Source organism: Ammospiza caudacuta, chromosome 5 (genome assembly GCF_027887145.1).
Source record: "Ammospiza caudacuta isolate bAmmCau1 chromosome 5, bAmmCau1.pri, whole genome shotgun sequence".
Taxonomy (NCBI): domain Eukaryota; kingdom Metazoa; phylum Chordata; class Aves; order Passeriformes; family Passerellidae; genus Ammospiza; species Ammospiza caudacuta.
The window spans coordinates 7,851,259-7,869,384 of record NC_080597.1 but is presented as its reverse complement, the minus strand read 5'-3'; the positions used below and the strand labels follow the sequence as shown (position 1 = coordinate 7,869,384).

Sequence of the window (18,126 nt, the reverse complement as noted above, 5' to 3'; positions counted from 1 at the left end):
AGTCCAGAGCACCATGCACAGAGTGAGGACACAGCAGTACAGGAACTGCAGAGCTGTTCATGGCCCAACCCACCCTGCAGCAGGGATGGACGCAGCTCTCTGGTGCACAAGGCTTTGGCTTTTCCATCAGAGGGCTCGACTGGGGGGGAAGAGCTGCAGTCTGGGTAACTGAGCTGAAGGGGGAGGGAAGCTGGAAAATGCATACTCTGAATGCAGGAGGATGAGAGAGAAACAATGGTTCACCCACCTTGTGGCACCTCAGCCTCCTCCTAACGCTTGGGCTGTGACCTGTGCAAGCACAGATGCTGCTGCTCTCCACTGCTGCGTGCTTCTGGCCACTGTGATGGAAACAAAGTGGGTGCACACTGCTACACATCTATGAAATTAGGCTGAAGAACACATTTAAAAGCTTCACACATGCAAAGAAGTCATGTACTTGCTTGCTTAACAAAGATCATCTTTGACTTTATTAAAGCAAAGCAGACAAAATTCTCAATCATGTTCTATTGAAAGTAGAGCTGTTATTGATTACATTGATCACACTCTGCATAGCCAGCCAGAGCTTTCTCAGGCTTTTGTTCCTTTTAAAATTTGTTACATTCCTCTAGTAAAAAGTTACCTGTCTAAAGTCGTTGTCTGAAGTGCACTTTTAAAAAATAATAGTTAAAATCCACTGTAAGGTGTCCCAAGTGAGTCATCCCCACCATGGCTGAGCAGACAAGCTGTCTGCTGAACAGCACGCTCATCAACCTGAACACCTGAAGGCAAGGAATGCAATCCCTTACATGGTTTTATTATTCTTCCTTTAAAAATAAGCTATTTCTGCATCAGGGGAGGATTGGGTAAAGCAAAACGTCAGCAAAGCACTTCCACCTCTTGTTCCACGATGCAGGAACTCCAGGAGCAGGGCAGGGCCAGCTATGGAAGTGCCTTCTTAGGTCAAAAGGAAACTGTAGGACAAGGCTATGGGACATGGGGAAGAGCCTGAGCTGGACAGGAAGGAGGGGCAGGCCTGTGAGGCCAGGAGAGCTGGGAGAAAATTTAACATTTTATGAGACAAAGTTTAAAAATGTACACGTGGAAAGAGATCCTGAATGCAGAGAGATCTGTGACTCCTGCCTGTATGGGCTGGAAGATCAATATGGAATTCAGTTCATGCCTGTACTGGTTCTGGCCCTGCATCTTCCTATTAGCTTTATTTCAAAGCTCCCTTTGAATTACCTGAGCAGCTAAAATTCACATGTAGGCCAAGTTAACAAACTGGGCCAAAGAAGGACTGGAACCCAGGCACTGCTACTGCACTGTGTATAATCAGAGTCAGAAGGAATGTTCAGGAAAACATACCAGAGCAGCAGTGCCTTTGGGATGCTCCAGAAAGCTTTGTCAGCAAGTTTTGCTTGCATTATCAGCAAGTTTTCTTCTTTCCTTGCGGAATCATCTAAGGCACAACCTCCAGAAATGCAACAGCTGTCTTTTTTTAAGGAAATAATTCTCAAATCTTTTAAGCTTGAGTACCTCCCTGAATTCCTTCACAGCACCCCTGCACTCCCTGCTCCCAGGCTTTGTGGGAAGCTCCTGGCTCTTCCAGCTGAAGCTGGAGGAAAGCCCTATGCCATGGAATGCACAGCTGCTGCCTTCCTGATCAGTCGCTCGGTCATTGGTGACTTGGGTCTCAGCAGGTCACGTTCATGCAGGAGACACCTGGGAAAGGAGAGGCAGGAGGGTGAGCAGTGGGTGATAAATGTGTGTTCTGCCAAACAGGCTGTGCTCTGTGCTGAGGGGCAAGCACACGTGGCAGAGCACATCTCTGACCCCTGCAAAGCAGATGTCAGCAGTGGCACTGACTGCAGTTGCAGTTTACACAAGGTCAACAGGCTATAGTTGAAGACAGAACCATTGGAAAATCCAGAACCATTGAAAATCAACTACCCTTGAACATACACAGATCATCCATCCAGGCTGAAAGACTGGACTTTTGGAATTGGAAGCTATTGTACTTTTTATCCTGGCTAAATGTTGCTACATTTAACACAAAATTTTAGCCTGAAATTTAGTGGTTTGAATACATTCATTACTTCTTACTTTTTGAGTATATTCATTACTCCTTACTTTCAGCAACAGTGCTACTTCCACAAATATTATCAGGGGAAATACTCACCTTGCAAGGTTTTGTTTGGCCTTTGATTTAGAATTTAAAGCAGCATGAATCAATAACAGGCTGAAAACATCTCTCTGGAAAAAAAACCAGCAAAATACAAACTAGTAACTAATTTATAATGTATGGCTCGTTACAGTGTCTTGGTTACCAAACTGTTAAATTCACAGGAAGGAATCAAATCAACATTAAAAATAAATATTTGCTAATAAGTGTTTGCAAACAGGATTCAGTCACAAGCAGAGTTCAGCTTTTCAGTGTTTGACTGAATGAGGTAAGTGCTTCATGGTGGCTGCTGAGAGGGGATTGAGTCACATCAAAAAGTCTTTTCTGGATCTGCTTTACCTGAGCATCACTGCCTCCCACTTGGACGAGTTCGTAACGGATTGGGTAGAGCAGATCTACAGCTTTGTCACAATTCCCATTTTCAAACTCTACAAAAGCCTGGCACAGTGGCAGCCCCAAATGAGGAGCCAGGGAAAGCTGCTGGTCTTCATGAGGTGCTCTGTAGAATGAAAAAGTGGTTAACTTCCATAAGCCAAAGCATAAATAGCTATATTTCAATGCCAGTCTACCCCTGCCTGCAGACAGGTTTTTATTTTTTTGTTACTGTACAAAGCCTGATGTTTTAGGTACATGACTTAGATCATATCTTTCTGTGTGGTTATGCTACTTTCACCTTTTTGTTACTCATCCAGCAATCAGTTTTTATCCTCCTGAATGCACCCACAAAAGGCACAAGCCCAACCCATCCCAGCTCTGCAATAAACAGTTTGGGCTAGGACAGTAAGAAAACTGCAGTTTCTCTTGTGCTGACCCCACCAGAACATCCTACTGCAAGTCCTTTGTCTGGCCACATGTGGCCACCAGTCCTTGCACACAGCTCCCAGTCATGACCTTGCAAAGCCAGCTCCTTCTCACATCAGGGTTACAAAACTTCCTTTTCTTTCACTGGGCCAGCCTTCATTTTCCAGGAGACAACACTGCCCTATGTGCTTATCATTCCTTAAACAAACTGTGGCATCCTAGAAAGATAAAAGTGCACAAGAGATTTGAAGCAGCTTGAGACAGCCAGTGATGAAAATGATGGAACAACTCCTCATTTCCACGTTTTGTCCAGCATTTCCATGGAAAGGAACCTGTGACACCAACCACCAGAGAGCGCCATGGGACACTCGACAAATTCCCAGCAACTTTCCAAGGCTAAGGCCAGGCAAAAATCCGGGGGCAATGCCGGATGTTTGTGCCCAGGGTGTAACGCTGCTTTCTTAACACATACAAAACGCCTCTGGGCTATCATTTATATATTACATATTTTTGATAGATGTAAATTAATCCAATTATTAATACAGTCCCTTCAGCTCACAGCCTGCTTTCTCAAATAATGAAATGAAGCTTTATAATTTTTCAAATTGCAGCTAAAAATATACACATGTATTATTAAGGCTGAAAGTAGGTGAAAGGAAGCACTGGGTGAAAGAATAAGCACATATGAACACATGTTCATTAAAGCCTCTGGTGGACAGTTTTCTATACTTTATATATCCTGACATACTTATATAAATAATAGAATAAATAACAAAAAATATTTGCTGTTTTCTACTTTAGTTAAATGAGACATACTTAGGCTTGCTTTGAAATTATTTGTTTTTATAAGTATTCTTAAAAGTTATAGTATTCCTCAAAACTACAAATAGTCAGGAACGAATAGAGACAATTTCAGGTTCTCTTTCCTTCCTTCTTTTTAAAGGCAAAGGAAGCAACAGATGCTTAAACAGAGGAAAAAAGGGTCTAGTAGGGGGAAGAAATTGCATTAAAAGCATCTATTTATCAACCCCTTAAAAAGATAAACAAGGCAATTCACAGTCATTTAATACCTAAGGGAACACAAAACCTTCATTGTTTGGATGCAGTACTTGAATATGTAACTTTTTCAAATAACTTAATTTGAAAGTGAAATATTCTAGATTATTACTTTAGTAGTACTTGAAACCTAATATTCTGCAGATGGACTTGACAACACATCAAAGAGTAGCCATTAGAACATCACTACCAACTAGTGTTCTCTTATTAATCTTTTTAACTAGAGCAGAAAAGATCCACCACAGCCAGCTGACATATCTTGTAGAATGTTCTTATTAATACACTTTACTCCTTGTCTGTAACACAGCTTAGTGTCACCCCACTAAAAGGAAACAGACAGCAACTGCTCAGGTGATGTCCATGACCTCAAACACAAAAGACTTCTGCTCAACAACATGAGGAACCCCTCTAGACATTAACTCAATAAATAGATAATAATTTGGATCTAACTGGAGACATGCTAAGGCAGGGAGGAGCATGTTGAAGCTTCAGCAAGCCAGAGACATCACAGCCCTGAAGTTCAGAGGGCTTTTCACTGAGCCCAGTGCAGGAATTCCATTGCTTACCTGGCAAGTTCCTGCAGAGTTGTTAAAAGTTCCTCAGTATTTTTGTGGTCTTTGGCTCCAAGGAAAGACATCAAGTAGTGCACATCATTGAACAGAAGAATGTGATCCTTGGTGTGCTTCTTTGTAACCCCAAGCAGATCATTCCACCTGTCCCCAAGCTTTACACCTAAGAGTAAAAAATACTTCTCTCAATAACATTGCCACATGAGAAGGTACAACTCTGCAATTACTGTCAGCCACTCAGCATAAAAGGCATTCCCACTGAACTCAACATTTCCTGATGTAGCAAAATGTATGCAGCAATAATGCTCAGCAGCAGTCTGCCTTATGTGGGCCAAGAGTTTCTTGACTGTCAGGAGTTTAAAGACATTATTTTAGTCTGCATTGTGTGAGCTTCTGGCTTTATTATGAGATTGCTCATAATGTTTTGGTGGTGCTGTTCACCATGAACCATCTGTAGGAATCACAAGACAGAGTGAGAAGATGGATTTAATACAAACCCCAATACATCATTAGTGTTTTAGCAGAACAGTGTGAAATACTGTCTGCCCATCATGTCCCTGTCATGAACCTTCGTGTATAAACACTGACTTAAAAGGGGAAATGCCACTGAGTGAGGGGAGTACAAAAGCCAGGGGCTGATAGGTCCATACTAACTATTTCAATGAGGATCAAAAGGGAAAAAAAAGAATGTGAGTGGAAATTTACATCCAGAAAGTGCAATGGGTTTTTAGAGGCTTATGCACTGGAGCTGTTATGCCACACTGGCATAGAAAATTGAAACTTTTGGTAAGAATAAAGCTTATGGACATTAGGAACTTCACACTGATGCTTTTCTCAAGTTTCTTCTGAAACACTGATCGAACTTGCTGTGTAATTTTATTGAAATACTTCCCCAGCATGAATGGCAGGGGAAAGGAAAAAGAAAAAGTTATAAAAAAGAATGGCCAGAGGATATCCTACCTTCCAGATGAAGCCTGTACAGCATTGAACAGTTATCAACTATATCCAGGATGCTTCCACTTGCCAGGCACACAGGAGCAATCTGTAATCACAAGTACTCATAGGATGGCCAAGTGATGCACTAGAATCTTCCTCAGATTATCAAACTTATTTTCACAGTTCTAAATTAATTTTATCCTTCTATTAATTCAAAATTACTTGTTTTGTAATAGTCCTAATTCCATTTTTCTTGAATAAAGGAATTTGCAATGACAGAAACTTACATGGTTTACATGTGTTGTTTTTCTCAGTAAATATGGAGAGTCACCACAGTATTTTATTTTTCCAAAATTCTGCCATAAATATTACTTCACTGGATCAATGTTAGCAGATAGAAATCTGCCCAGCAGCTTTCCTAATGCTTGCAGTATTTTTACAATCCTTAAAAAGATGTGCTATGTTATCTAAATTGATACTGCTGATTTACAAAGGTTGTTTTGAAATCCAGTTGACTTTGTACCTAACATGCAAAACCAGTTCTTTGTAGAGGTGACTTGACTAATTTACCTTTGAAAGGTGTGAATAAGAAACATGGACAGAATGGAAATCAGTACCACTGTAGCTCTTTCAAGCACTCAAACTATGTAACACTCAATCCTTGGGGCATTTTCCCCAGAAGTGTTGAGAAGCTGTTTCCCTAAAAGCCTGTGGTAACAGATGTGAACAGTATTTATACACAGATCATGCACTGTGATAGGTTTCAATGTCACACAGCAGGAAGAAAGCACACATCATCATCATCACATCATGATCTTGCATGATCTCAGTAAAGATAAAAAGGCCCCTACTCACATGCTTGTCATAAATTGTCAAAGCAGCTTCATATTCCCCCTGGAAAAGCAAAGGAGGACTGTGGGTTAATGTGCAGACACAGCAACCAGACACAAACACATTAACAGGCACCATAACAGCTCCTCAGGACTGCCTGATCAAAACGAACCAAGCCAAAGAAACCCTGAGGTATTCAAAGCAGAAAAACCTGGATTTAGTAGGCAAAATGATCAGTGTGTTGAGGTTCCATCTAAGAATAAGAACCAATACTGGCACAAGTTGAGCAAGAAGGAGACACATGGAGATATTGCCTCTCATTCTAATGTTCCTCTCACAGATGTTTGCAAAAATCAGTGCATCCCATGGTGTATGCAAAGAGATGGGGAAAAATGGTTTTAAGCAGCCTTCAAAAAAGTTAGGTAGATAGGAAGTGACAAAATAAAATAAACTGTTGGACTCCTGTGGAGAATTATGTTCCTCCTGTGTTACTCTGCCTTCTGGCCAAAGGATGCTGCCTTCAAGGATGCCACATTTATCTCCCTATTAAGCTGAGCCCCACGAGTGCTAAGCATTAAATCCAAGGAAATTCTGACAGGCTGGGTAAAATTTCAACCATTTCTAAAGGCTTTCAATAGTAAGAATTAGTAACAATAATTGACAATAACAGCATTGGCAACCCAATTTAGAGATTATGGCCTCTTTTTTTATAGTCAGCAAATTTTTGGGCCAGAAAATGAGTACTGAATTTGCTAAGAATTCTGTTAATTTTTGTCTCAAAATTAGAGATCTATGTTCATCTTGGTATCAAATAACTGTGCTAAATGTAATTAGTGAGACTACTGGATCTTCAAACATGCAATAATCTCAAAGCAATATTTCAACATTCTTAGAAAGATCCTGAAAATGCTGACCAATGCAATTAAAATTCTCAAAATAACAGTAATAAATAATAATAATAATAAATAATGACAGTAATAAAGGACTATGCCACTTTGTAAATATAGAATTGTGCTATTTTATAAAAACAGCCCTTCAAATAGCTGAACCCCCAAGAAAATGTTAGTTCTGCCTTTTAAAGAGCTTTAGATGACTTATCTAGACCTTTAAGCACATTTATGAAAATATCTCATACCTTTTCAATGTAGTATAAAGCCCAGTGCCAGTAATTATGGCAAGCAAGCATATCACTGCTCTGGAGAGAAAAAAAATAATTACAAAATAACTCCCCTTTCCAAGTTATCTGGTCAGATTTCTGTTTCCTCCTTCAGGAAGACTGAGTACTTCAGGAGACACAAAAGAGACAAGAAATTTAAATCAGCTGCCAGGACACTTTCTCATTTGGTACACTTGTAGCTACTCAGGGCAACATCTCAAACCCAAGGTTCCCCCGCATCATTTAAGAGTTTCACTTGGATGCCTCAGAACTCACCTTTCTTCAGCACCCTTTTAAAAAAAGAAATTTAATCCACATCTCTAAGAAGAGTAAGATTTGTCTCATCTAAAATTTAGGCATCTTGTCTGAAATAACCTGGCCAGATAGAGGAGAGAGAAGGATATGGAGGCTTTATTCATCCCAGCCATTTAGAACCTACCTCAGACAAAGAGGAATCACTTTTTAAACAAGTTTTACTACAGGCTCCAGAAGCTGCAAGAGATGCCAAACACACTGGCAGCTCATCAGGTGAGATGAATTTTTGCTGAACTGCCCCAATTTCACACTGTCCTTTCCAGCTGGCACCAGAACTTCAAATCCCCTTCCCCAGCCTGCAGCTCAAGGCAATTGCAGCTCATTTTTGTGAATGCATTAAAAACAGACAAATGTAATTCCATAATCCTTTGGTGAAAATTAAAATACCAGAAAGGTTCACCCCTCTCCTCTCACTCTCTCCTGGTTCTGTAGTTAAACTTAATGGTCTCACAAGTGGAAAAATCATCTTTATTGTCATTCTGACAGCTGTAACAAGCACTTTCAGGAAGCACAAAGGTAAAGGTTCCCAATAAATGTCAGGGCTTCTAAGATAAACATTCTGGTAATCTTTGCTTGTTTAATATTAAATCATAAACCAAACCCAAGCAGCAGAAGCAGTTATGTGCTTGGCATAAACACTGATAATATCAAGTTGAATATCATACTGCCATTCCAAATGTCATACAAACAAGATCATGGAATTACCTGAATAAATAAAGCATAACCTTTTCCCTGCTGCTAAATCTGAGTTCTAAAAAAGATTCAACTGCTAGAGACAAGTGGGCTTGCACTTGATTTTATTTGGATAAAGAGTAAGAATCACAGAGACATGCAACTATTTTAAGAACCAAGAGTTTAAAAAAAAATTGATCCAAAAATCACTGACTGGGGTTTTTAAGGTACCACCCAAACTGTCAATCACTGTTTCATTAAAACTAACATATTAAAAGAAAAAATGCTTTCTGGGATGTGACAGGTGTGAACTTCAAGCAAGAGTTTTCTGTCTGCACTTCCAAGCCCACTATCTGAATGCTAAACTTAAAAAATGAAACAAGCACAAACCCAGCCTTTCTAGTCTCACTATCCAGTCCTGCTCTTGGTGTGAGGTGGGACAGCCAGCTCAGATGACTCTAAAATAGACTCTTGTGGGTTCTAGCAAAGGCAAACCTCCCAGCTCCCAGCTCTCAATATAACAGACTTAATCACTGGGTAAATGCTATCAAACACAAAATAAAACTTAATTTACAGCAAAGAACCACATAACAGACTAATTAACCTGTTCAGTACTCTGAAAGATGGTATCAAACATGTTGGATATATAAAGGTAACTGACACACTAGAAAGCAATTAGTACATTAGAAAATACATAAGAGCGTAATTTCTCTTTTCTTTGTTCTTAAAATCCCCTCCCCCTCCAGAAGCAAACAAGTATTTTAGTGTTTTGAAACAGTTGATTTAACTGTGTCATTTTTCATCTCATCTTAGGTCCCATGAGGAGATTTAGCCAGGTCCTTCAAATGACTGACTGTGCATACATCAGCCTTAGTAGAAAGCCTTTGAAAGGATCAGTGGTCACTTTACTTTTATAAGCACAAACAGATCACAAATGGGGACAGTCACATCCCTCATAACATGCCACTTCTTCCTGCCTCTTGCTTAAAAGCTGCATGGAGAGTAGCAGCACCTCAAAGGAGGATTTCCTCAAACGTGCAAACTCTGCATTGATTGTAACAGGTCTGCAGGCCTGACTCAAGAACTTGGCTGCAGGAATTAAAGAAAAACTAAAAATAGCTTCCTCAGAGATGCCACAAAAACATTTACCTTCCAGTTCTTTTCTGTCTCCTTCATGAATTTTAAGCCTTTCTCCACCTCAGCTTTCATTTCATTTACATGAGCTATGGTATGGACAGACCATGCATCGGTCTGATTTATAGCCAAAGCCTGTGAGAGAAAAACAGGAAAACACAATGAGCCTTACAAACTTGCAAATGCAGACATTTATCACTGCTTATCTAGAAACAAGAGACTACTTTTTACTTGCTGCATGTTAAGTACATCCTTGTACCACTCCAACTAACCACAGTCCACAAGTCTGATTTGGACAGAAAAGGAAGAGAATGTTTCTTGGCTCACTTCACTTCCCAGTTTCTGCTGCAGGGAGATCAACACCTGCAAAACTTTAAAACACAGGCTGTGATGATGACTGTGAAATGACATCTATTTCACAGACATGCATCAAAGAAAGAACTGCAGGCACAATATATTCCATTATATAGTGCCTTGCAGATATTCCTTTTCCAAAAATGGCCAATTCCTCTTCCTTGGCCCAAAACTCCCACTAGGCTTTTTGCATGTTGCAAAGTTTGTCATGAACCTAGTAAAGGTCAAATTTTAGGGTTTAGTCTCTGTTTTCACTTTCAGCAATTTGATGTAACAGAAGTTTTGCCAAGAACACCCATTAGAGATTAATTGTGTCTGAGACTCCTGGAGGACAGGGATAACCCTGAGGACTGGAGAAAGTGTAATTACTATCTTCATAGAAAGGAAACAGGCTGGCTGACACTGATCCCCAGGAACATTGTTACAGTTAATTGTTCAATAATCCAGGAACAAGCATCTAGGAAAACAAAAGGGAGCAGGAAGCCAAGCAGGAGTGATTGTTAAGAGCAGACTATGTCAAAACAATCCAACATTCCTTAATAGGAGCAAACAGGCAATTATACATGTGGGAAGCAGCAGGTGGCTGATATGTGGATTTTATAGGGGTGTTCTGACCCCATGTGACAGGGCATGCTCATAAGCAAGTGAGGGGAATACAGCCCAGTGAAACTGCCTTGGTGGGACAGAGATGTGAGAAGAGTCACCACAACAAGTCTCACAAAGGTCTGTGAGCATTTCCATGTGAGCTGTATCTCTTTGCTGCTTTGACTGACAACTGGCAGGAACCAACACCCTGTGTGAGAATCCTCAAGCCTTTCAGCACCAACAGCAGGCAGTTTACCTCATGGGCAACCTTCTCAGCACGGTCATAAAGGTTTGTTTCCACAAGTCCAAAAGAGTAGTAGCCCTTCACATAGCTAACAGAAGGGGGAAAAAGAACACATCATCCATTTATAACAAGGTTTAGTCCAGGACTGAAAAAACACACTAGAAAGAGCATTTAACTCAAAAAAGTCCTTGCAGAGCAATTTACAACAAGGTTCGAGCTCACAGGATACAGAACTACCGAGCTAATTCCCAGGGGAAATGAGTGACCCTGAGACACCAGTATGGCAAACAGAGACAAGATGCACATCAGAATGGACATTTCCATCTCTGCATGAGATGGAATCACCAGCTACACAGAACCAGCTGCTGATCTCCATAACAGCTGCAAGATGCAGAATTAAAAGGCTAGAAGTGAGACACTGCTGTCACCAAAGCTATCTGAGCATCTCCAAGGTAATCTACATTTTCCCCAGTGCCCACAAAACACCAGGAGGATACTTTTACATGAAGTGGCCCCTTAAAACTAGTTGTAAATCATCCAATTAAGCCATAAAAATAAAGAAAAATTAGGGATGTTATGTGTACCTTATTGATTTAATGGATCAAGATGAATAGTATTTTTATTGGAAAAAATGAAGAAATTTTACCACTGCTCTGGGTAAGGACATGATTTTATCCTATGTATTACACACCATGTGCTATATTTGACAGCAGTGAGACACAGCTCACTTAGGAAAAATCCCTCACCAACAGTGTCAAGAGGGATACATGTTCTATCCATGGTCAAGTCTGATTAATTTCTAGACTCCTGATTTTTGTCTACAGGTCTTGTTTCCAAAAGATCTCAACTTGTAAATCTGAACTTAAAAACCACATAGTCCTTGCACACCAGGTAAAGAGCAATTTCCAAGTGAAGCTTGACTCACCTGCTCAGAGGAACATCACGAGTCCAGAAAGGATAAACACGAGCAACAGAATCTCGCATTTGGCGTTGGTACCCCAGGTAGAAATAAGTGTCATGGGAAAACTTGAGGGCTAGCAGGTCAGTGGGGTGGCTCTGCAGAATCTGCTCCCATAGCTCACAAGCTTTTGGAAGTTGGCTAGAAATAAAAAAATTATTTCCATCACCAAAGAAGGCACACACGCCTGCCCCTACTGTTAGTCCTGAACTCAAACTATGCTGAAAAATAGAAAATTCAGCACCAAATGACTTATTCTCTTCCTTGAGGGAATTCTTTAGTCTTTTTTAAGATAATAATAGGATTATCTTCATTTGGCACCTTCTGAGAAATCTTATGAAAGAAATCGTGTTGGGTTACACCAAATCACTGTAACACACAAGGAAAATGAAACAAGCTTAAACCATAAATCTAAAACTTTTCCTCCAGGGCTGAATAGTTCCTAGAGGGACCCATCATAATTAATGGAACTTTGTATGTATAAAGACACCTTCTCTCTCCTTTTGTAGGAATCAAACCCAGTGGCAGGGCCTCAGTAGCTTACTCATTTCCTTTGCTGAGATGGGAGGCAAACCCATGCTTGCCCAATTGTTTGGCAAACAAATAATGAGAGTGAATCATTAGCCCATATGTTCTGCAGTTCATACAAATTTATCATATGGAATGAAGCAGTGTGCCTCTACAGCACACAGTGTGACACTCTTATCTCCCTGTTTTACAGGGGAAATAGGTTTTGACATAGGGAGACAAGAGAGAGAAGTCTGTAATTTTGTGTCTGTGCATCTGAGTCTGGACCCTACTTGAAGTAGCCAAATACTTCATTTCCTAATTCTAAACTGATGGATCTGTTGCACATTTTAAACTTGGAGTACTTAATGCTAGGAAGTGGTGGCAATAGAGCACTTTACTTCCTACAGTGCTGCTCCCCAGCTAGACATGGCACTTGGGGTGGAGAGAGAAATTCAGGGACAATCTGTGACACCCCACCCTGGTCCTTTGCTAGATGTCAGCTACCATGACACACCACCACTGCCAACCTTCAGTTCTGCCTGCAGCAGACAGAGGAACTGTTCCCAGTCCCCTGAGCGGGGTGGCACAGGACTCACCCCCTGGCAAACACGTCCAACGCTGACACATGGAGCCTCTCCCTCTCTGTCAGTGGCTGTGCCTTGGAAAGTGCCACCATGGCTGTCACGGCGCTGCCGAGCTCCCTGTCGAGCCTCACGCTCCTTCCAGTGCCAATCAGCTCTAAGCCATTGGCAAGGACGTGTCCCATGGCTGCAGGAAACAGCACAGCACCAGCTGAGCCCACAGCACAGCCTTCAGCTCCACAAAGCACCAGAGGAGCTGAGCATTTCCAATAAAACTCACTTGTGGACACAGGGGTCCAGGAAGCCTCCCAAGCCTAAAGTTCTCAGAAGGTTTTCATGACAGCCACTCAAATATCATGTGAAATTAAAAGAAAAAAACACCACACAAAAGCATTCTGCCTGCTCTACAGTTTGAGGAAGTTTTACAGAATTCTATAAATTATCACCTTGCCCTTGCATCAACCAAGTCAGTTAAATACCAAGACAACAAGCATTAATTAACCCAGCATTTTCCATGCTCAGAATCAAAGGTTATACTCACTAAAGTTTGGATCTGCTGCTTTTAGCTTGGAGAGACATCCTTCGATACCTCCAAGGCTCTCATTATTGGTCCAAGTTGCATACTGTAAGAGAGACAGAGAAAGACAGGGTGGAGAAATCCTCTATGGTAAGGAGGATTTTTTCTTTTTGTTCTCACAGACACTTAAAATTCAACAGCAAGGCAAATGACTAAAAGACAAATGTTGCATTTGGGAAGGTTTAGTGTAGTAGAAAACCAGAAAAACTGGGGTTTAATTTAATTCAGTCACCAGCAGAAACATTTACCCTGGAGTTCTACAGGGCTTTTGGCTGATTTGTTGGTCCAGGTGGAATGAGCTCACTGGCTGAGGTTTTCACCACAGCTGCAGCATCTGGTACAGCCCTCTGCTAAAAGGGTTTCCTGCAGCCAGCTAAAGGCTGAACTCCTGTGGTGGCCTCATTTTGAGGCTGGGAGAGGAATTTAAATATCAGCTGCAGTAAAGAGTGTTCCATGCATGAATCCCTTCAAATCCCATTTTCAGTCATACCTGTGTGAGCACAGCATCAAAGAGCTTACAGGCTTCATTGCTGGTCGTGGACAGGACAAGTCCAGCATCCTGCCAGGCCTGCACAACAAACAAACACAAACGTGCTCCTGTTACACCCTCATCTTCCTGACACTGACAGATGCTCACATTGATGGGTTCTGGTATTTTCATCAGCTGGGCACTTCTAAAAAGAAAAGCTGGAAGTACAGTGTGAGGCAGAAACAAACCTTTTGTTCAGTTGCAGTTACATTAACACTCAATTAGTTGGAGCTAAAGAAACCAACAATTACCAAGAAAATCAAATAGGTTGCCCAGCACCATTCTGAACTCATTAGAGCTGCTGGTGAGTCCCTCTGCTACAGGCACACCTTGTGTGAAGTAGAGACATGGTAAAATAAAACCCTGTTCTCCTATAATCTCTAAATCTGTAAATCCTATAATCTGTAAAATCTTCTTCAAACAATAATGTTCTTCTGAATCAACTTGCAGACCAAACAGCCTGGCAGAGCAAATCCACTCAGTCTCTGGAGTTAACCAACTGAAAATTTGGATCATTTATACACAAGCCTAACAACAACAGGAACATGGGAAATGGATAAAGCTAAAAAGCAAAACAGAATTGGGCTGCCATAGTTTCTAGCAAGATAACATGACTGAGGCACAACATCTCCTGGCTGGCTGCTGGCAAGTGAGCAGAGTTCATTTGAGAAGCTGCCCCAATCACTCCAGCATTACTTTAATGCAGTACACAGAATATGGAGGATAGATTACTATAAAAAGAGACCTGGGGCAAGCTAATTCAGACTTCTCCTAACGGGGCTTAGTCCTTCCTGATGCTGCAAGAATTCAGCTCTTCTCATTTTACACTTTAAAGCATTTCCTAGCTATAATAATCTGTCAAAAATTTTAAGTAACCAGGCAAAGACAACTTTGTTAATATATCCTAAAGCTTTCCCACTGTGATTGGATTAAAGGCTCACATTCCAACAGCTAAAGCAATTGAGTCTTCAAATTACATGCCTGAAGGACTAGACCTGAATCTAAAATTACCCATTTTCTTTACAATTCATACTATATCCATGACACTGAAACTGGCTGGAATAAACTTCCTAACACAATTTGAAGCACTAGGAAGCAAGCATTTGTTATCTGCATAGGACACACTCTGTTCTGTGGGTCTGGTGAGACTTTGCAACAAGGTCTTTCTTTATCCATCATAATCATACATATTTATTAATACATGCTTCTTATCTAATACACAGAACTAATTCCTAGAATGAATTTGCATGCATCTTCCTCCTATGGGAAGTTCTTTTCTGGCCCTGGAGAGTCATAAAAAGGGGTCTCTGGTGGACATATTTACAGAATGCTTTGATATTAAAAGTGACCTTTCCTTGAACTTTTTCTTTGGACATGTGCTGCTGTTTCTGTGTTACGTAACTTGCCAAAAAAAACACTGCAGTCCTTCTTATCTGTTTCTCCACTGGTTCCAGCCATGTTTATAATTCTGTGTGCATACCTTTAAACCTTTATCTTTTATATATATATATTTATAAATATACCTTTATAGGTTTATATATACCTATATAAAGCTTTACCTTATATATATACACATATATATACCCCCCTTCATCTTTTTTTGTCAGTTAGTCTTTAAGCTCTATTCAGCAACCTCAAGGGAGCTGAAAATTTTTATTCTCTATGTCATTTATCATCCAGAAAAGGAATAAAGAGAAAATCCAAGCAGGTAGCAAGGTTAGGCTTGCTGCTTACTGGCTGTCTTCCATGGTGCCCTGCAAAGTAGGCCAGGAGCCACCCTCAGCATCAGTCATCAAAAACAAGCTTCCTCTGGAGCAGGACTCTACATCACTGCCTGTTTCACTGTTTTACACAACAGCCTGAGGTGCTTGCCAAGCAGAAAATGATGTCCCATTCTGAGGGGACTTGATGCAGATTCACAAAAATGGAGAAGTCTGTGTGTGAGCACCGGAACAAACCAGCAGAACAAGGGTTAGTGGAAAATGTGTCTGCCTCTATCTCTAAGGACAGTGCTGATCTAGCTGAGGTATGTGCTATTTCCAGCCCCTCTGGAAAGCCTCTGTCCTGCTATGGCTGCAGCCCACCTGACTCACTCCTCATTGGAAAACTCCCACTCTGGCAACAGGAGAATGGCAGCAAGACTGTGTCACATCAGGGATGCCACTACTGTGTGCCACTACCAGCACATCAGGACAATGGGCTACAGGGCAGAACCACGCCACAGCAGCTTCTGGCTCCCAAGAGATGTAAAAGATGTACTCCAAGCCTAATCTGTCATTGCCAACTGAGAGCTGAAGAATTACTGGAACCACAGAAAAGGCAGCACCCCCTGTCCCCTAGGACATACATAAGGGGTCCCGCCCAGACTCGGGACACTCAGGTCCTGGGGCTTCTCTCTAGTGAGATTTCAGACTGTTACTGAAGAAATCCAGGAGGGAGTGTGAGTGGGCAAAAATCAGCCTCAAGAATCTGTAAGGCTCATCAGCTCCCCTTCCCACAGAGGCTGCCTTTTGGTTCTCTTATATTGATCTCCCACAGCCCTCTCTCTAACTCCGAGAGAGAGTCTTGCCTCTTGTATTAGACAGTCATGGCCTTTGCTCTCCTCACTGCTTCTTGGTGAGACCAAAGCCCTGTCCTTTCCCCTGCTCTAAGATTAGAGTTCAGTCATGAGATCTGGCAACTGTTTATTTGTATTTTCTCCCCTGCTAGAATCTTAGCTGGCTTTCAGAATTGTGCTCTCCGTGGGCTGCAGTCGGCACCTGCTGAACTCCTTGCGTGACAGATCCCCAAAGCTCTGTCAGTCACGCACCTGTCTCACGCAATCTTCGAGACTTTGTTTTAACCTGCCACTGCCCTAATTAACCAAAACACAACCATAAAAGGAGTTTATCAGAAAGAAAGCATTCAAATTACTTAATCAGTAAGCAGCTCCCGCAGGTTGCACCCTTTGACCCGCGGCTGATTTAGAGTTAATCGAAGGCCTGACTCACTTCTGAGGCCCACGGAGGGGGCAGGTGGGTGCCGTGGGAACAAGACCCAGAAATGCTCACACATGGCTCTGCTTCCCCGGTAGAAGAGATGAGTGCAGCGACCCTTCTTCCCCTTTCCCAGATCTCAACAGCAGTTTCCCTCCTCCGAAACCCACCCACCGGAGTGTATGAGGCTGAGCTCTAGCCACAGTGAGCCCGCCGGCCGGCAGCCTCCGGGACCCCACGGAGGCCCCCGCCACCCGTGGGCGCAGGGCACGGGCAGGACCGAGCCGCCCTGGCTCGGCGCCTCAGCGGTGCCGTTCCCCCGCAGCCCCTCAGCGCTGCCCTGACCTTGCAGCCCCTCAGCCCTGCCCTCACCTTGCAGCCCCCCATCCTGCGCTCACCTTGCAGTCCCTCAGCGCAGCCATGGTCCCCCCGCCGCCCCCCAGCCCTGCGCTCACCTTGCAGTCCCTCAGCGCAGCCATGGTCCCCCCGCCGCCCCCCAGCCCTGCGCTCACCTTGCAGTCCCTCAGCGCAGCCATGGTCGCCCCGCAGTCCCCAGCCCAGCCCTCACCTTGCAGTCCCTCAGCGCAGCCATGGTCTCCCCGCAGTCCCCAGCCCTGCGCTCACCTTGCAGTCCCTCAGCGCAGCCATGGTCGCCCCGCAGTCCCCAGCCCAGCCCTCACCTTGCAGTCCCTCAGCGCAGCCATGGTCGCCCCGCAGTCCCCAGCCCTGCGCTCACCTTGCAGTCCCTCAGCGCAGCCATGGTCGCCCCGCAGTCCCCAGCCCAGCCCTCACCTTGCAGTCCCTCAGCGCAGCCATGGTCCCCCCGCCGCCCCCCAGCCCAGCCCTCACCTTGCAGTCCCTCAGCGCAGCCATGGTCCCTGGGCAATCTCGCCGCTCCGACGCGGCGGGGGCGGGGGCGGGGCCGCGAGCGGCGCGAGCGGCGGGCGGTGCGTGCCGGGTGCGCGCGGAGCCCCCGCGCCGTCCCTGAGGGACGCAGGCCGCAGCTCGGTGGCGATTATTGACCCCCAAATCTTTGTTCCTTCTTCCGGCCCGGCCCGATGTCCGAGGTTAAATAGCGTTCTCACCAGCTGCCCTGCGGAGGAGGCTGTGGTGCCCTCGGGCTGGTGTCCCAGCCGTTGGGCCACCCCAACGAGCAGCCCCGGCAGGCCGCGCGTCCTCCGC

The 18,126-nt window shown here is 43.3% G+C and overlaps 1 protein-coding gene across 1 annotated transcript; it reads right to left on the bottom strand.

Moving 5' to 3' along the window:
• Positions 1-523: 523 nt before the first annotated feature.
• On the bottom strand, positions 524-17,984 carry TTC38 (tetratricopeptide repeat domain 38). Its single transcript, XM_058805367.1, has 14 exons — positions 17,794-17,984; positions 13,931-14,008; positions 13,405-13,486; positions 12,879-13,050; positions 11,740-11,913; positions 10,827-10,902; positions 9,647-9,766; positions 7,490-7,549; positions 6,379-6,417; positions 5,548-5,629; positions 4,585-4,750; positions 2,501-2,660; positions 2,159-2,232; positions 524-1,701 (listed from the first exon to the last, which is right to left on the bottom strand). The coding sequence occupies exons 1-14, from the start codon at positions 17,815-17,817 to the stop codon at positions 1,608-1,610; spliced, it is 1,401 nt and encodes a 466-aa protein (XP_058661350.1). The 5' UTR covers positions 17,818-17,984; the 3' UTR covers positions 524-1,607.
• Positions 17,985-18,126: the final 142 nt, after the last annotated feature.